This window comes from Drosophila takahashii, chromosome 3R, assembly GCF_030179915.1.
Source record: "Drosophila takahashii strain IR98-3 E-12201 chromosome 3R, DtakHiC1v2, whole genome shotgun sequence".
NCBI classification, from domain to species: domain Eukaryota; kingdom Metazoa; phylum Arthropoda; class Insecta; order Diptera; family Drosophilidae; genus Drosophila; species Drosophila takahashii.
In genome coordinates, this window is record NC_091681.1 from 12,170,570 (window position 1) to 12,191,249 (window position 20,680).

Below are 20,680 nucleotides of genomic sequence, written 5' to 3' on the forward strand. Positions count from 1 at the left end.
CCGCAGGGGCCCTAGGACATGTACTTGCTTCAATCGAATTATTTTGAGAGGGGAGAGGGGCCTACACTTACAAGAAATTCAGCTGAGACATTAAAAAATAAAAAAATTAATTTTACTCTTAAAGTTTGAAGACCAAAAAAAAAAGGAAATTCGTTAAGACCAATTATTTTTGGTTTAGGCGAAACCCCGATTTCTATCTTACACACAAAAAAACACGCCGGGATCAAATCGTTATGCGCATGGTAAATTTATTTATACGAATGTCGTTTTAAAAAATGGCATTTCTCTCTTTCGGAGATTCTCTGACTTTAAAAAAGAGAGGAACAAGCAATTAGACGAATTATGTGAGTGAGCGAGAAAAACAAATTCTTTCAATTCGAAACAGAGCGAGATGGAGCTTTAAGTTACATGAGTTGGAAATTCGAAATTCGAACTAGCCTGGAACTGGAGCATATTAAATTGATCACATATCATATGAAGTTTTTTGGGTGTACCAACACATTATATAAGTAATTTTAAATTAATGATAAAGAAATTAAATTAATGACATGAAAAATTTAAACTTTTTTATCCAAATCATATCTGTCTATCCTATATACATTTCTTCACTGTGTAAGAGTATGTAATCTCGAAGATATGCGTAGGTCTTCTTTTAATTTATTTCTTTGAGCGTATCCAGATGGGGGTTCTAATCTGAAATTGCCTTGACGTTGAATACAAGTAATAATATTCTCGTTCATATATATTTATGACTTCCCCGGCAATCTCGAGAGCTGATTGCATTTCATTTTGCCGCAGCCCGCTTATGATTTCCCATAATCCTCCTTCGAGGCGCCTTAAAGCGCACACAATTGCTTCCGCCGCCGTGCCTCGATTTCATTTTGGACCAACTCAAAGCGACTCAAAGTGGCAATGCAAGGGCCCTCGAATGCACTTTTTTCTATGTGCATATCCTCTTCGGCTAGGCCATTTTATCTGCTGCAGTGAGGCAAGTTTTAGCCAGCGCTGGAAACTTTTAGGCATTGCGCCACTTTCAACAGTTTTTGGTTTATGACCGTCCCTCTTCATGGCAAGGCCCCCCGGCTTTTCAGGGGGGATCGAAGCGAGAGGTGAGACCTGTTATCCGACCCCTTTTAGCATGCCCGAGGCGTGTTTCCATGGCTGCGTTTAATGGCTGGTCAGATACAGTTACAGATACTGCAGCCTCGGAGGGAAATAGACATGCACCCCCTATCCACCTGTGGTCCCTAAAAATTAGCTACTCCAACGTCAAACAACAACAGAACGGGGGCCAGACAATGGCTTAAGAACCGAGAGGGCCGGTGGCATACAGGGTGTTACATGGTAAGAAAAGTGTTGGCAAATCGGTTTCATACATTTTTAATTTATTCGAAAACTTTAAATTCTCTTTGGCCCAAGCTTTCTCACTTAAATACACCCAAAACAAACTTCATATGAAACTAAGATTAATTTGATACTATGTGGTATCACTTTTGACTTGATATGCGACATATAAATTCGATATGCTCGAAATGAAAGCAACTGTGCTAAGTAGCCAAATTCGAATTTCGAATGTGTGTTTCCCCCTCCCACACGCATATCGATTTAACACTGGGTTGTTTTCTTTTTGTGTAAGTGAGTTTCTACTTATATTGCGAATAGCATAAAATATTCAGGAAATTGGAACGCACTTTTCTAAAAATAATAATGAGAATAATTTTTTCTTATAATGATTTTACGTGGACAATTTACTAAATACTTTTAAAACAAGAAAGGAAGCTAGCTTCGGCCAGCCGAAGCTTATATACCCTTTCAGATCATTCCTATTAATTAACAAATCGCAAAAATGTTCAATTTTCTAATATTTCTCATTAATTTTCCGATCGTTCCTATGGCAGCTATATGATATAGTCGTCCGATTTTGATCAAATTAAAATTGAAATTCGGAAATATTTAAAAAGAGTTATATCCTAGAGTAGAAGATAATACAATAAAAATCAAAGAAGCTAGAATTTATTTCCTATTACTTTTCCATTAATTTTCCGATCGTACCTATTGCAGCTATATGATATAGTAGTCCGATTTTTTAAATAATTAATTCGAAATTCAGAAATATTTAAAAAATAACATCCCCAAAAGTAGAAGGTAATATTTCAAAAAACACCGAAGCTAGAATTTTTTAAAGTTTTTTTCTTCCGATCATTCCTATGGGAGCTATAAGATATAGTTGTCCGATCCGGTCGGCTCCGACATATATACTACCTGCAATAGAAAGAAGACTTTTGCGAAAGTTTCGTCCCGATAGCTCAGAAACTGAGAGACTAGTTTGCGTAGAAACAGACAGACGGACAGACGGACATGGGACATGGGCTAGATCGACTCGTCTTGTGATGCTGATCAAGAATATATATACTTTATGGGGTCGGAAACGTCTCCTTCACTGCGTTGCAAACTTCTGACTGAAATCATAATACCCTCTGCAAGGGTATAAATATTTATTTCCAAGTCTTACAAATTTAAACATAGCATATAAATATAATAATTCTCATTGATACTTTTTCCAGTGTTCAGGTTCAGTGCTGCATGTTAATGAGTTGCCCGGCAATTGCCTGAAATTGTTTCTGGGGCCGTTGCCTAAATAGCTTTGTCCGCTCCTCGGGTGAACCTCCAGGTGGGTGTCCGTTTGTGTGGGGGCCTAATTGCAGGTGTGTTTGATTTACACTAGCCATGAAATTGGCTATTTTGGCATTACCGTAGCATTCTGCTTGTTCTTTTAAACGCTAAGCTGACACACATTCGCTCAGCCGGTTGAGATTTATGGCCCCATCTAAAATGTCTAGCAGTTTCTGCTTGTTTTTTCGGGGCTACGAGGGAAAATGTGTCGGAGTGAAAAGGCAATTATTTAGTGCTGTATCCGTATCTTGTCCTCGAGGCCACAGCCGACTTCCGGTAGGGATTTAAGTCTGTGGGTTTTCACTTGCACTATTTACACAGAATAGAGGAGCGAGTTTGCTTTACTTTTATCTCAGGAAATATCTGGGATTGCTAAAGAATCTTGCAGGTGTAGATTCCCCAGGGAACTTAACTCTGCTATTATTCAATCAAATTGAATTCACTGGGAATTTAATTTGTTTACCGATTGTAAGATGAGAAAATCAAATCAAATACATCTGCTGTGTAATTGAATTGAATATTCATTTGTACCGAAGAAGTCCCTGTCGCCTCACTTTTGTTGAGTTTTATTGTCGCCCCGACGCCGGCTTATTTCTCTTCGACGTCTTCCCGGTTTGTAAACTGTTGCTTAGTCGCTTAATCCCTGGCTTATCTGCCCGAGACACAATTGACCCAACTCAAAGTGTCGCTGACAGCTTTATATTGTCGTTTTAATTTCGGCCATTTATAAACCGCAACGCTGAGCGGGCTCCTTAATTACCCGGCTGCCCACAAAAGTTGTTTACTCCGCAATGAAACCGCGCCAGACACGCGTCCTACAGATAACAATGCCCGTGGGAGAGGGCCAACAGTGCCGGGGGCCCGCCAGCAGACGCTTAATAGCATAAACTTATTTATTATAATATTATTTACAAAAATATGCAAGGCAACGCTCGGGTCAGCTCGGTGATCCTTGGCGACAGGCGGTGCTTGTCCCTGAGTTCGGGATGCTGGATTTATAGTCCGCGGGCCGTGCAGCAGGAAGTCGCATACATTATGGCCAGTGCTGCCAGCCCTTCCAGCAGTTATTATAAAAAGGCCAACGAGAGATAAGGCTCCTATCAATGTTAAATGCGGCAAAGTTTTTATACTAAATTATATGGCTACGATGTTTTGCAGGGATTAGTAGAATTTAATTCACAAAATATGCTTATTTTTATACTTTATCTAATTTTCAATGGATTTTATGAACAAAAGAAATTGGGGCAGTGACAAATTGTATCAGAACAATTTATTAGCTCAGTTTTAAAAGTGGTTCTTAAATCGAACTTATAAACTTAACACAAATATTTTAAAATATTTGAGTTTTAGCATTAGTGCAGCTATTAATTTTTTTAATATTCTGCAAATTGTGCCAATTGTTACGCTTTTAATTTAAAGTTGCTTTATGGCCATAACTACTTCCGTTGTTCAAACTTTAATAGCTGACTTTCCAGCACCGATTACGAAACGCTTATGGCCAGGACAATGATGTGGGCGTGTCCTTCGGGCGAGTGCGTGGGCGTGCGATGCAAAAGCCATAAACTTTTAAATGGCATTGTCTGCTGTTACCCCGTACGCTCTACGCTTTAATATGCCGGCTAAATATGCATTTGGTTTCCAGCTGCTCCCGCTCCACATCCATATCCATATCCATATATTCCCCGGCAGCAGCATCTTGAACCAGTTGCTCCCGTTTTATTTGCCGAACTTCTCTCGTAAATTACTCGCTGCTGCAACTAGTGCAGATGTAGGTTCCCCCATGCTTTCCGCTTTCTGCCTTCTTTTTTTCGACGGCTCGGAACGTGTTGTTTACACGCTGAAACATCATAAATTACATGCGTGCTTTTTGCCACTCCTCTTGTGTGTACGCGAGCTCCAGCTCAATCCGGCTCAGCGATTGTTTTGGGCCATCCTGTGATGCCCCTGCGCCACATGTACTTGCAACCGCTCACCGCCCTGCCGCCCCCCGCTGGCCACGCCCCTTTCGGGGCAATCTGCCGCTGACATGCATTTTGAAGAACTTTCGATTATGCAACCGGCCGAAGCGCCGCTCCCAAACCCAAGCAATTATTTACTTTGCATATTTCAGTGTTTTTCTTTGCTGGGTAAATATGGAAATTGCGAGCATTTTGAGTGGAAATTTCATTCATGAAGTGCAAAACGCCTCTTCAGTCATTTTTTTAAGCTCTCAGGTATTTTAAAGGTGGCGATGGCCGTAAATCATTTAAGTTCGCTTCAAAGCAAAACTCTTCCATAAAAGCACGTTAATGTGAAAGTGCAAGATACCATAAACCGGATAATTTAATTTAAAAGTTAGCACTAATACATAATTAAAATGCGATATAAACAAAAATGGAATTTCCTTGGCTTATACTACGATTACCATATTTATTAAATTAAATTCAGGATGCTTTAAGCATTAATTTCCGATCTGAAATCCCTAAAATATGCTATAGCTAAAATTTATTTTTGCCTATTTCCAACCGTAACTATAAATTTCTTCTGAACATTTAAACGTTTTCTTCCACATTTCCGAGCTTCAGAGATTCAGACTACTTATTGCATCCGCTGTTTACCCAACTTGGCTCAACTTTGCTGCTGAGTGTAGATGTTGAAGTGTAATAAAATGGCGCTTATTGCATTGTGAGCGGCATAAATATTCGCACACACGCGCCCAGAGGCACTCGCTGAGATATTTTCCCGTTCGCCCGCCATCATGAGTGGTCGCATTTCCCCGGCGTGTTGCAGTTATTCATAATCGTTTGTCAGCGCTGAGGGCTCTCTATGTGTGTGTGCCTCTGGCGCATATGTATACACGTGCTTATCCACAACAAACACGCTGACACCCATACTAGCACGCAGAGCGGCCACCCATACTAGCACAATTGCGGCATAGCAATTTCGGTAAACGCTTTTTGGGCTGAACGGGGGCGTATACGCAATATATTATATTATATTCCGCACTGACCAGAAATTGTTGTAAGCCCACGCCAACGCCATAAATAATTGAAATCTGGCATATTACCGAATGCTACGAATTGTTCAATTCAACAATTGCCATGTCGACCAGTGCATTAGTGGTGAATTTGTGTACGGAAAAGTTAAATGTTATCGAGAGCAGCGTTTGCGGCGAATTTATAAATATTATTTTAGAGCCTAGAGAAACATTTATTGATGAGTTTTTCCCCGTTTAAAAAGAGCAACTTTTAAGGAAAATCTGTCATAACCAAGTGAAAAGCAAATTATTATAAAAGGTATTTTATAAAGAAAATGCTATTCATTTAAAATGATTGAAGAGCAATGTACTTAATTAGAATAAGTGTACTCTACTATTCCTTTAAATTTATATACTGTCATTTTCTTGAAAAAAACCTATTAAATTAAATTAAATTACTAACGAATCAGATAATATAACAATATTGATTAATCATTTTCAAAGTTGCACACAAAGCGGACTTAAAACCGATTTCAACAAAAATTCTTGAAAGTGTAATAAAAATCAAGCTAAAACAAATTTAATCAATAATTTAAATTTCCGTGTACCGTTTATGGGGTAATAAACATAATGCGCATATACATTTTTATGTGGCCTTTGAATATTTATTGAATGGTTCCATGTCCTGTGCATAGATAAAAAATAGTATCCTTTCCCTTCTCTGTCCGCTCTATCATTATGGCTCTGATTGGACGACGTGGCGGGGGTTCCGAGGGCACACACACATCCTGTAGTGTCTTGACTGTTTAGCCTGGCAGCGGTTGAGCACTTGATGGGCGCCCCCTATCCACACTCACATCCACGTTAAGTGGGGTTCATGAACCCGCACTATTCCCCGCAGAAGTCGGGCATTAACGCCAGTTAGTGGTCCGCATCCGTGTCTATATGTGCGCGGGTATATACATATGAGACTCGAGTTGTTTCGCTTTGCCTGTTGTGTTTACGGGCATATCGGGTGCGAGGGTTCTGGGTGATTAAATGGATTTGATTTTCCCCTTTTTTCCCAGGCCACGGGGCACACTGTGATTTGAGCCGGTGCTTAAATGTTTGAGGTCTGGCTCCACTTAAAGTTAACTCTACTCCGCATGCCAGGGGTAGATTCGAGTTTAAAGACCGAACGGTTTGTCCCCTCGTTTGAATGCCATTAGGAGCATATTCTCATTCCCTGCAATTTCCGCTTAATGCAATTTAAAATCAAATTGCATTTTATTCGAAGGCACCGACGTACTTCATTAGCAAACTCCTCAACAAATTCATTACGGCTGTGCAGCTGCCAAAAATCTAGGGCAGAAAATCTAGCACCCGGCTGAGGCTGCCGGAGACCAGACACTCCGGCCAGAAGAACGGCGAACACCTCCGTCTGTCCCTGTCTGCATCTGTATCTGTGTTTGTATCTGTATCTGCGTCTGTGTCTCCGCATCCGCATTCGTATCCGACTCTTGCGATTGTGTGTTCCTGGCGGAGAAGTGTTTGTTTAAGTGCGGAAATATTTAAAGTGTCACATACGCTCTTCGGAAATTAAATGTGAGTGTTGCTTCACGCTCCAGAAACGAGCAGCGGAAGTCAGCAACCTACACTGTACAGCCGAGTTAGGGGAGAACGATCTCTGTTCTCAGTGTGGTAGGCCACAAGAACTGAGGCTGCTAATTTGCCCAGTTCTTTATTTTAATTCATGGCGAGCCTGTGAAGATTGTGGAATTTTCAGGACTAAAAGGATCTAGTTGAATTAAATTCTTATTACGACAATTAATAGTTAAGAAATGTAGAAAATAAATTTTTTTATAAGGAGATCTTAATATTTAATCAAATTATTTTTAAACTTAGATAAAAAATGCATGGAATGTAAATTGGATCGCTCCTGTGTGAGCTCCCAAAATGGTCATTCCTTGGTCTCCACTCGAGGTGTGCAAAAGAGGAGGGCTGTTGCCTGGGGGCGTGGCACTGGGGCAAAGCAAATGACGCCCATTGCCTTTGTTAACCCCTTTTCACCTGCTATTTGTTTCTGGTTTTGCTGGGCGTGCTTTCCACTGCATACTTTCGAGTGTTTGTTGTGCATATTTCCGGTGGCCATTTTGTTGGGGGCGCTTGTGTGTGTGCGAGTGCCTGTGTATTGGTGTTTCGAGAGTTCTGCGGTTACTTTTGAGTGTTTTCGTGTGTTTGGCCGCTTTTGTGGGTCGTTTTGCGGTGCGTGTATGTTTTACGTGAAACTGTCGTCTAAGTACACACACGTATGTATTTAATTATATTGTCGGTGGCTCTGGTCTCGTTCACGGAACTTTCGGATGGCTTTAGTCTCGGAATTGTTCCACTTATTGTTTGCTTGTGGCGCACTTTAATCTTATTTCCTTGCCAACAGCACCACACGTTCGGGTTATTCCATGTTTTTCAAGCGATTTCCCCAATGCATATTCGTCCAACTTTTAATTAAGCATTTGTGCTGGTCTGCTGGCACTCGAAATTTGTTTGCTCGACTTTTTGTTTGCTTCCGTAACGCATTTCGCGTGATTTCCAAATTATATTTGCAATGACACATTTTTATGGCATCCTCAGTGGACGACTAAAAAGTTTTTCCACCCTGCTCAAAAGGAATTATCATGGCTTGCATGCATTTTTAATTAAGTCGATGGTTGGTGCGGGTTTTTCGATGAGCTTATAATAATGCCACTGTGCGGAGCATAATGAGATCAAAGTTTTGAGCTGCTGCGGGAGCCTCGACACATGTACAATCGAAAATTTAAGCAAACGATTTAAAACTTAATAAACACAAGGATAGTTTCTCTCCATTTCTGAAGCTCGCACTTTATTTATTGCGCATACGCATCGAAGACCGCCAGCTGAACGCTCTAAGCGTCTTCTCAACTATATGGGATTACATAATAGAAACCGCAAATAAATATAAAGCGAAGCTGAGCTGCTTCGATTCTGATTCCGACTACGATTCCAATGCAAACATGTGTCTCCGTCCACGGCGAAATGCACAAATGCGGACAAAATAGTAAGACTTGGAAATGTTTAAAAATATTCTTAGTTTTATAGTATAATTTAATGGCAAATGATATCGTGTCTCACATTAAAGTGAGAAAATTTCAAAATTTTTACGTTAAACTGCCAAAATCATAATATTGAAGAAACGGAATATTGTGGCGTTTTCTTCTGACCTTTGCTGTAGCTATGTCCTTTGAATCCTTCATAAACATCAGCAAGTAGAGCAAAGCAAACGAAGGCGCCTTGCTAGCCACCTTGGGCCATACATTCATGAGTGGCACCGTACTCCCCGCCGTGCGCTGACTTCTCCTCCTCGAGGCTTCTGCACGGGGGGTCGACTGTGCTGTCTGAATGGAGGTCAAAGTGCATAACTTAAGTAGCCGACAATAAAATGCATAACATGGCACACAAAACACAAACAGACAAGCCGGGCAGCAAAGGAAAACTAAGTACAACCCGTACGAAAATGTGGAAAATATGGCTCTATTTATTTGTACATTAGGGCACGCCAAGACGTTGAAAAACTCGGCGTACATACGGCGCACTCCGGAGTAAGGCGAGTGTAAGTGTGTTGTGTGTGTCCTGTGGCATGTTGTACCTGCTTCAACAGCTGCTAGCAAAAGGCCAAGTGTTGTGCTTGACATGAACACAAGGCAGGCACAGAGGGATTTCTGTATTTTTTTCCCAGGCTCCGTGTCTTTCCCGCTGCGCCGTAATAATTTCATGCTGGGATGGACTTAACCAGAGACATGCCGATTTATCTAATGCGGGACTGGAGGGGAACAAATTTATTAAAGAAAAAGCGGCTCCGGAACCATTTTACATAAGGTGTGCTCGAAAAGGATTTAATTGCCAGACGCTCTTTAAATGTTTGCTGAAAGTAGTTACGATAAATATATTTAAGTTTGTTATTTAATCTGAAATGTGTGACATATTTGAGAAAGTTTAAATATAAATTGAATAAGCATTTGCGGGCTTCTGAAAATGCATCATATAATACAAAACCCTTAGTTACTGCAATTTAATAATAGTGTTTATAAATATCGTATAAGCTATGGAAAAGTGAAAACTTAACAAACTGTTTAACAACAAATTAAAGACACATTTGAACCAATCCCAAAAGTGCTGAATTTGTAAAACGTTGAAAGCTTCACAAAAGTTTTGCCAAAGAAAAAAGTTTTCTCTTGAATTTTCTCTTCTCAAACTTGTTATTGTTGGTTAAATATGTATATTATTGTGTATATCTTCAACGGAAAAATAAGAACGAAACTAAAACGAAAATTAAATAATGAAATTCTCTATATTGGCAGACAATTTAAGAAGTGATTCGTCATTTTTTGGGATTTAAGTGTTTAAATGGCTGAGCTGGGGAGTTCAAAAATATAAATTTTAAATGTGTTGATAAAGGAATTGAGAATTGGGTTGAGCTCTCCAGTTCATAACATTTAGTTAATATAACAAATAAATATTAATCAACCAATATTAAAAACATATTTAGCAAATATATAAATCGGCTCCACTGCATTTTACAAGTGAACATTACCCAGCCAAAAAACGAATTCGATCGGCTTTCATTTAATTGTTCCGGGATAGGGGCGCAAATCTTGCACAAAAATCAATTACAATCAGCGCAAGTTTCTTGGTTTATTCGCGATTTTTGGCATTAGTGTGCCATTGTTGTCCATTGTTGACTGCGAGTGTCCCACTGGGGAAGCTCCTCACAAAAGCCAACCGCGTAATTAAGCTTTACGTACCGAGAGTAAATACCCAGAACGGGTAACACACGCACACCCGTAACCACAGTGAGCCACCAAATGTTAACAATGCACATTACGCATACGCCACGTTGCGATGATGTTCCGCTTGTTTCGTGCCCCACACTTACGGTCTCTGCCGCACTCTCTTCTCTCCGCAGATACCAGGACATGTACAACAATCCGATTAAGGCCACTAATTTGGAGCATCGTGACGTGGTCCTGGACATACTGTCCGATGCCCGAGTGGTCGGCCCGCTGCTGCAGACGGGGATGTTCCACGCGGATGTCAATCGGCGCAATTATATGTACGTATTTGGCCATAACAGCGCGACGGGACCGTTTGCCCACGTAAGTATTAGCCCTCCTCAATGCCCAAATGGCGATTCCAATTACATACTCTACAGCGCATTTAAATTAAACGCCCGCGGTCCGACCGGAATAGACCCAGCATGAGTTGGCATCTAATGAGTTTCCATAATGTACTCGATGCCTCCCCTTCCCTCTTTCCACCATTGTGGCCGTCCAATAATGGAACAATAATGCTGAAAAGTTTGTGCCACTGGGCCGTTGAGTTCAGTTCATCACTGGCGGCTGACGGTGCTCGTTTTTGGCTTTTTGGCCAAAACAATTCGCAAGTTTGCAGCTGCCAATGGGAAATAATAGTATTGAAGGCATTGAACCCCGCGGCAACAGAAATGGATAAATATTTGCACAGGAAAAAAATTAATAAGATTCCAAATTAAGGAAAATATTTTTTCATTAGAATATAAAAGATGAATATACTATTTTTAAAAACTAAGTGGAGTATTTTTTTTTAGAAAGAAATATTAAATATAACAGCACCTATCAATTTGATATTTTGTCCCATTTTTTTCTGTGTGCATGACATATTAATTTTATTTCATATTTTAAAATTTCACTTTTACTCATAGCAAAAACAATTTTCGTTATAATTTTTCCGGGTGCACCGAAAAATATAAGAGGCGCTGAAATCCAAAACAAAAACACAGCCAGACAAGTTTAGCTCGTGTCCTTTTGCCAAGCAGACGGCATCCTCTTGACTTAGGGTTCATTTGTGTCCGAGGAGGGGTCACTTTCCAGGAGCGGGGGTGGAGACTGGCCCTGGTTATGGTTATCTGTGTCCTTGTCCCACCGACTTGGCTCGGCTTTTATGGCTTTGTCATGCTTATGGATTTGTTACTGATTGCCTCGCAGAGATAGCTTTGTGTTGCTATGAAGCTGTCTTGGCCTCGGACCTTTGCTACTCTACAGTTAAATGGGCATATTGATTTGTAATTAAGATGATTGGATTGATAGGCAAATGGGGAGTGCTGTTTGGACGCGTGGAATAAGTAAACATTTCCAGGGAATCCTTTCATCTTCCCGCTGATTTCCCCGCGGTTAGGGTCCTCGGAGTTTCGCCTATGCTTCGCCAAAGCAGAAATTGCTCAGCAGACGGAGACAAAAGTTTCGCAAACAACCCATACAGAAATAATGAATTTGAAAACAACTCAAACAGGGATCCAAAACAAAGGAGACACCCCCTCCGCCGGGCGGAAAGTTATTATTTCGTATTATATTTTTGGCAACTTTTAGCCTTGCGCTAAGCGAATTTTTATGGCCACAGTAGTTGGCCATAAAACAAACTGCAACTGAAACTGCAAAAAGATGAACAGCTCGGGGACAGGGCCCTTTGGATGCGACCAAACAGCCGGTGGCAGTCGGGGTGCAACAACTTTTTAATAGCCCGCAATTAAAGTATGAAAATAAGTCTGATAAATTGCCAACGGTTGCCATCGACTGAAAGTAGCCAAATCACACAAAAGAACATGTTCATGCCCCCTGATATATGGCCGGATTCAGCAGCCAGGCATCGCATTAGTTGCGAATAAATTGCGGGAATAAAATTCACTTAAATATTTCATGCTGCTCCCGGGAAGCCTTAAACATGAAAAGCGGATCCCAAGGATATTCGGGCGTGCCTACAAATTATCGCCGGCTGTCCTGTCGCCAACGCAACCTACTCGTTTCTTTCTAGTCCTCTTGCTATTGCTGTTTCTATTTTTCTTTTCCTTGCTTTACTTTGGGGGACCAGACAGGAAAACAGTCAGACAACTTAAGGCCCACACAATCGCACAACATTCTGGCTCTTATTTTTTTTTATTTATGCCAACATCTTTCTGTTGCCGCATTCTCTGTTTGTCAGGGCCGAAGACGAAGCCAAGAGAGCTCGACTGAATGCGAATGAATTTGTGCATAAACTGCGCTTCTGCACTCCATCTCGAGCGTCAGCCACTCACTAACTTGAACCACGCCCACTCAGCAGACTCCCCAGCCCCGCCCTCGCCCTCGCCTCCGCAGCCCACAGCTTCTTTGACTATCTGCCTTGGGCCGCGGGCTTATTGTGAAACTTTTTGGCACATGTCTTGCCTGTTTGCCTCAGCCCGAGCCTCAGCCTCAAAACGGGCCAAAGAGACTACTTACGTACTTGGCTTGAAGTGTCCGACCATTCCATTCCGCTGGGACGGAACTGCGCCTCGAGGCGATTGTTAAAAATAGCGAAAATTATTCCAAGCATAGATAATTCCAGCGAAATGGTGGCTGTGCTTAAAGCGAGGCTTAATTGATTTAATCCCAGAGACAGCGTAATAAAATCTACAAAATATACTACTTACAGTATAAATGGTAATGAGAACAAAAGAAAGTAAATAAGAAATAGGTTGGGTAATTTAATAAAATATAGTTTATTGAGAAAGACATTTTGGTAAAAGAAATTATTCCAATTCGAGAAAGAAAATAATTTGACCTTGGCAAATATTAAAGTAAAGGAATATTAACTAATAAACTAAAGACTTATGATCAATTTATGTTTTTAAAACTATACTTCTTTTCAAATTCTAGAATTATTAAGCATAAAGTGCACCAAAGACTTTCTCTCCGATATAGGACTTAAAGCCTTGCTAAATTCTTAAGTGTCGCGATTTTCCAAGATTTCCAAGAACAGACATTTCCACCAAAATGGGAATTGTGCGTAAAGTACATCCTAATTGAATTTAATCCCGAAGACAAAACGCAAAATGCGCACACAAATAAACAACATGGGGATTGTACAAAATTGCTGCTTTGGAGATTTTTCTATTCGCCTTTTTCTAATTTCCCAGGCTGAGCAATAAACTCAGCGAGCCGAAAACTTTGGCAAAACAAGTTCCAATTTATTTGGGCATAATCGAGGGAAAAGAGATGAAAACGACTTCGGCTCGAGGACAGTTTAATAAGTTTTCCATATTAAATTTAGCATTTTCCCAGGGGCTCACGCATACACAGACCCACGTAGACAAACGTCATTATCAACGCATTCTAAACGCGGTCAGCATCCGAAGAATTTTCCGCAAAAACCCCACAAATAAAAAACATTTGAAGTATGTCCCGTCTGGTCGGTTTCTTTTTTCTTGACAAAGTTTTTTTCGTCGACTATTTGGGCATTTCCCCCAGCTCAACGGACTTTCTCCTTCTGATAAGAATGCGAAATGGCTGAGGAAGGAAAAGAAATTTATGAAAATAAAATAAATATGACTGAAACTAAAGTTTTTATTTTGGTGCGTGGTTGAAAGTTTGCGACCGCAGTCCGCAAAAAGGTTTCCGAAACTCGAGTGTTTGGCAAATACTGAAAAACGTGCCGGTTACGCTTAATATACAGCATACTTTCTGAGGCGAAAAGTCGGCGAGGCAAAATATTTAATTACCGACACACAAAAATACCAATTTAAAGAGGACCTGGCCTCGCCCAACTCTTGCGTAATCCAATAAAATTATAGAAAGATGAGAGCAAATTGTGCGGCATGGAATGCCCTCCTCCAGCCTCTCGGAGAATTCACGCCCAGGCAATTGCCTCAGGTTTCGGATCCTTAGTTACACCGTAAAGCGTTTTGCCCTAAGCCAATTCGGGGAAAATATTTTTGGAAATTTTACACGCTGCGAGTGCCATTAACTCCATTAGGTTTATTACGACAAATGGCGCTAAGTCAAATTGTTGCTTCCGTTGCCGTGGGCACAAACGCCTCCTGTTTTTGAGTGGGCAAACGGAGAGGCATAAATTACGAAAGTTACGCATTCATTCCAAATTGAATTTCCGCCTCCGCACCGGTAATTTTTTATTTGCAACTTTAACGCAAGAATCGCTGGCCAATAAAGATAATTTGTTGCAGGAAGTCAGGAAGCCCACGCTTCGGCCAATCGAATAAATACATAAATAATTTTCGGACGCGCTTTAATTATGCATCCACATCGCGGACTAATATTTAATGTGCAGAATTTAAACGGAAGTGTTTAATTAAAATTTTTAGGTTTTATGTCAACATTTGCAGTAAAATGTGTGTTTATGGGGAATTTACATTTTTCCACCGCTGCAAATATGTAAGAATAATATTTGCGCTCGCGAGCACTCAATTTGATTGATATGAAAATATTCCTCTGTCCATTTCCCCGGCATGTCAACAGAATGCTTACAGTAAAAATAAACATACGCCCGTCTATCGGATCAATTTCAGTCGTAAAAAACCTTAAAGATTCGCTTTGATTTCGTTACAAGGCCATTGAACCGAATATTCATCACCAAACGCTCAACAAAAAGCTTAGACTAAGCCTTGCCAGGCAGGAGCCATATTGAATTCCGCTCGCTCGTTTCATCAAATTCTCACACAATTGCAAAATGAAAATCAAAAGCGAAATTCATCATTCATAAATGCCATAAAAGATTTCAGCGGCGCAGAGGACATCGTCCGAGGCCAAAAGAACAGTCAGCAGCTCGGGGACAGTGTCATTTTGATGTCCTCAGACAGAAATGCTTTGTGACTTTGTTACATTTTTCATGGCCACAATAAAAACTTGGCTTTATTACCTACTTACATTCAGCGACTGCCTCCGGCGTTTTCCCTGGTTTCCCTCGTTTCCCACGTTCTGGCCCTGTCTTCGGCTAGCTAAATATTTATGCAGGCCGTCTAAGAAGATTGATGCCGGTTGGTCACAATGGCCAAAAAGGAGCCGTTAAAATACTGCTGAAAACATTTCACACCGATCTCCGACTCACCGAGTACCCAACCGCATTACATTTTGGCCATTTCGTACATTCTCTGTGACGAAGGTGGAAAACATTGGGTGATTTCCATCCCTAAATCAAAGTCCCTGCAAGGTGGATGCTAATAAAATGTAGGACTTAGCTTTGTATTTGAATTAAAGTGACTAAAGCTTTTACTGAGAGACTTTCTTATAGATATTTTATATCCCAACGTTTTAAATTTAAAAAAAAGTTATTGCTCAGATATACAGGATGTTATTTATACAAATGTTATTATAAGTAGACATCGGTTCGATTGTTTTTCATATAATCCAATCTTCAGTTATAAGCTCCTTCACCTTAAAGCTCCTCTCACCTTGTACAAACACAACCTTATAAACATCCCTCAGATTTTATGGAATCCCATAACATTTACTACCTACCCTAATGCTTTATTATTTATGGGTCCCCCAACTGCTTTAATGGTCTGCGTTTTAGAGTATTCCCTTGCCGGTTTGATTTACCGGCACTGCTGCACTTGGATACGTACATATATATATATTTTCACTTACAGTTACCGCATAGCATTATGGGCGAGGAATTGGCGTTTATCTTCGGGGCTCCCTTGGCCCCCGCAGGTCCCTTTCCCAGCGGCAACTACACGGTGCAGGAAAAGCTGCTTTCCGAGGCGGTAATGGCATATTGGACGAATTTCGTAAAGACCGGGTGAGTACTGGTCGGGCTGGACTTGCAGTCCAAAAAGCGGATGTGAAAAGTGCATTTGGAGAAAGTTAGCAAAGGAAAGTTAGCGGTGGTTAAGGGCAGTTTGGGGGGTTCGGGCATATAAAACGTGGAAGGGGAGGGGAGGGCCATCAACATCAACACGAAGAGTCACAGTTCTGCATGCAAATGCGGATGCGAATGCGGATGCAGTGCGGGATATTCATGGGCTTTGGAATGGCAACGACCAGTGGCTTTGGTTTGGCATTGGCTCTGCCTTCGAATGCGGCACGTTTTGCAATCTGCAACGCTTGGACAGCGAAATGAATAGAATTTTTACTGCCGCTTTTATTATTATTCCACAACGCCCGGATTGGGTGGCGGCGCATGCAAATATTATTAGTTGAAGTGGCCACCGCTCTGGGATAAAAATAAAGGCCGGGCCAGAAAGAAATGGGAATGGAAATGGCAACGGCAATGGGTGTGGCAATCAAAGCCGAAATCAGAGATCGTTAGCAGGACGTTTCGGCATTCGGCTGGCGGCGAGTGCGGTTTTCCCGCCATAACCATGTCATTTAAATGAGCAAATGAATGGCCGGATTATGTCGATAAAATGGGATGCTTTGCTGCTTGAATGTGAACTAGATGATAACACACATCCTTGATTTCCTTGCAGCAATCCGAAGGCCCCGTGGAAGGGCGTCTTCCTCAACTCACATGCCCTCGAGTGGGATCGCTACGATCTGGACTGGCCGGAATTCAATAGGCGGACTCAGGCGTATCTAAATATAGGTAAGTTTGATATCCTATAAGAAAATAATAAGTAAAATACAAAATATTTAAATAATAATAATAAATTGCTCAACACCTTCCTTTATAATTATAAACGTTACTCTTAGAGCCGTTTTCTCGTCCGCCTGATAAATTTAAAGTAGGGTTAAATCTCTGATTTCACATACGATTTACATTAAATTTAACAAACGGACGATAAAACGGCCCTTAGAGAGAAATGTATTCGGAAAAAGGTATGCATATTTCTAGCGCCCACATTTTCCCCAATTGATGGCGCTAGTTTGCAAAATCTGAATCTGTTGCTCTGAGTGCCACGCCCACAATACCCTTCAACGCTAGAACCGGTCTATCTCCCGTATTTTTAAAGATTTTGTAAAAGTGTAAATGAGGTCTTGTTTCGATTATTAATACCCATATTCTCATTCAAAATTGTTAAAAGCGGACCGTACATCAAAAAGTTAGGCGCAATCAAAGTTTTATATCTCCATCACACTATCTTAAACCGAGTAATGGTTATCTGATGGTCGGAGCACCCGACTAAAGCGTTCTCTCTTGCTTGTAACACCCTATCCTCATTTCCTTATTTTTGACAGGCATTCCGCCGACGGTGGGCTACAAGTACCGTCAGATTTACATGAATTTCTGGAACAAAGAGCTGCCGGACGAACTGAACCAGATAGCGGCCATTCAGGAGCAGCTGCAGGGGCCGGGTCAAGAGGTGATCACGGGTCACATGAGCAAGTACGGCCCGAGGGACCATGGGGCCGAGGACCCTGTGAGAACGTTGAAGCTGCTCCTCCAAGAACCCAGTCTAGCGGGTCCCACGCAGAGTGGCGAGTCCACGGAAACGGCGGCGGAGAACATGTACAATGCCCCGCCCACTTTCGGGCATGTGCACAAGATGCAGGGTGGCAGTGACTTCGATGACCTGGTGACCTCCACAAGTCCGCTGGAGAGCGGCGAGGATCATCAGCAGCAGTCGCCGCCGGAGACGGTGGCCAAGTCGGAGGTCACCACGCAACTGCTGATCGCCCTGATAGCCATCATAATAGTTCTCAATCTGCTGATCTATGGCACCTTTCTGCTGCGCCAGCGTCGTCGAAGGGCCAAGGCTCTGCCCTTCCCGGCTCCCAAGCTGGGCGGAACCATCCTCAGCTACGACGGGGCCAACGACGAGGAGCTGAAGCGGTGCAGTAAGTCCCGCGATGGCGACGATAGCTTCGTTCTGGAGATGACCAGGAAATCGAACACTTACGAGGCCATTAAAACGGGCCAGAGATCGCTCAGTTGCTCCACCGTGGACACGCACACCAAGGTCTGTGAATGGATGTCGGGTCAGGAGGCGCCGAAACCGGGAAGCTTCAACACGGCCACGCCGCCTCCTCAGCCGATCCTCACCGATGGCAGGCTGATCATTTGCCAGGACATAGAGGTGGCCGATGCGGCCCTGCTGATCCCCCAGCACATGCACGAGCCGCAGCACTACGAGATGCTGCTGCAAAGACAGCATTCTGCCCTCACCGAGCCCAGCGATGACATCCTCCAGCAGCAGCCGTATTCCCTGAGGAACCACTCGCACTCCCACTCGGATCCGGTGGACATGATCCTGGCCGCCGACGAGCAGGTCACCAGTTTTGTGCACGCCGACGATGTGGACATCAATGTGACGAGCAGAGAGGACTCGGATGGCCTGGAGGTCATTCCCCTGACGGCTGCCCAGCAACTGGAGCTTCTGCGGCAGCGCAACTATCCCAAGGTCCTGCCCACGGATCACGATTTGATGGGCAGCAGCTACAAGCGGAACTCCCTGCCGCCGCAGAACTTCAACGCCCCCCTGCCGCCGCCGAGAACCATTAGCAACACTCTGGGCAGGAGGCGCAGGGACAGCAGCAACATCACCACCTCGCCACTCCAGGTGGCGAGGGACGAGGATGAGGAGCTGAAGGAGCCGCAAATCTCGCTGAACACCCTCATTGTTGGACCCATTGTTCCCAAATCGCCGGCCTCCAGTTTGAAGCGAGTGAAGAGAATGCCCGAGTCGGCGGCCATGACGGCGCTCAGCGGATCATTTCAGTCCTTCGAGTCCGTGCCGCCGGCCCACGAGACCACGCCCCCCCAGGGCGAGCGGACCGAGTGCATTTACGCCATTAAGCCGAGTCCTGGAAGTCCTGTAAGTTGCAGCTGGACGGCGCCCAATGGCGATTTGTATGCGCAGCCCATGAAATCGCCCTCGAGGAGCTCGCTCATTCCCAGGCCCACCAAGCAGCAGGTGGAATCGCCATCCCCGCCGGGGGTAGCAACTGGAGCGGCTGGGGAATCTCCTGGAGCAACGGCACCAACGGCCGCAACAAGCCGCATTCCTCAATTGCAGCGTCAGGCTTCCGGCAAGGATTTGCAGGCAGAAACCGCAAACCCCTTGGGATGCCAGCAGCGAACCGATTCCACAATATCATCGGGCTCGTCGGCATCCAATGCCTCGACCACGGACTCATCCAACTCCTACTCGTCCTCCTCCTCCTCGTCCACTGGAACCGTACGCACCGAGCTGCAGCAGTTCCAGCCTCCGCCGGGGCGAAGCATTACGACCAATATATAGAAACTCCGGGGAGCGGCTGCCAAGAAGTCCTTCAGAACATCCCGCCGTGCCCGCAATGCGGCGACAGACAGCTGCCTGCCAAATCCTATCCGCATCCCATCTCTCCGGTTTCTTTGGTCTGGAATTTTATGGGGCCTGCGTAAATTTAATAATACATTTCGGTGTAAAGTTTATCTTTGACTTGGCGGCATTGCTCGTGGTTACAGCTCCGACTGCTGGCCTTCTGGCTTTTGTGCGAGCAAACTTTCTGCCGGCGTAAATTAGTTAAGAAAATTGCACTGGAGGTTGCCCTGGAGATTGCAGCGAAGGTTTGCGATATCGAAATAGGCAACGATTCCCGTAAAGGAAACTAATTTCCCGGAGAAGAATATTGCTTTGATAAAGTCTCTTTAACAAGTTGCTCGGCAATATTTACAAATCACTTAAAACCGTTTATTAGCTTAGACCCAAAGATGGTAATTGATTTTATTTATAAGTTAATTGGGTTGACTGTTTTATTTGTCTAGCATGTTAGTTTGTAAATAGAATGAAAAATGAATATAAATTCAAATTTATTTTATTACGGTTAAGGGAAAATCTTAAAAAATGTTTAGTTTGAAAATAATTTAGTGAGGAAATATACTCGAAATATCCAAAATTAGCCACAGTATTTACAATAATATCGTTAAATAATTAGAAATAAATAACAAGAAAATAAAATGATAATTTCAATACTGATTACACATAATTTAAGTTGAAGCAAACAAGGGACACGAAAAAAGTGTTTTAATTGTACCAAAGTCCCAATGCCAAGTATTAAATAAATAAGGTTAACCATAAGCCAACATGCGAACTTATACATATTCTGGAAAATATAGTGAAATAGAAAATCAAACGATGTGGGCAATTTGTATGCTGGTGATTTTACATTTATTCCCATGACAACCAACAGCAGAAGTGGCTGCACCAGAAATTGCCAATAACAATGCCTCGAATTTCGCCACTCGCTCACCAAAAGTTGCGTCAACTATTGTTGCCGCCAATTTACCAAACAAAAGCTACTTACGAGCATGTCTTCCCCCCTTTTATGTCTCGGCTTCTGTTTTTTC

At 42.6% G+C, this 20,680-nt stretch overlaps 1 protein-coding gene across 6 annotated transcripts in view; it reads left to right on the forward strand.

Annotated features, from left to right (window-relative positions):
• The window catches only part of Nlg1 (Neuroligin 1), a 46,506-nt gene extending 26,070 nt beyond the window's left edge, over nucleotides 1-20,436 (forward strand). For all 6 annotated transcript variants that reach the window (XM_017153454.3, XM_017153452.3, XM_017153450.3 and 3 more), the window contains exons 9-12: nucleotides 10,590-10,779; nucleotides 16,059-16,210; nucleotides 16,881-16,996; nucleotides 17,590-20,436. In XM_017153454.3, coding sequence (XP_017008943.2) covers nucleotides 10,590-10,779; nucleotides 16,059-16,210; nucleotides 16,881-16,996; nucleotides 17,590-19,592 — 2,461 coding nt within the window. In that variant the 3' untranslated portion in view covers nucleotides 19,593-20,436. The remainder of the gene's footprint in view (nucleotides 1-10,589; nucleotides 10,780-16,058; nucleotides 16,211-16,880; nucleotides 16,997-17,589) is intronic.
• The last annotated feature ends 244 nt before the right edge of the window (nucleotides 20,437-20,680 follow it).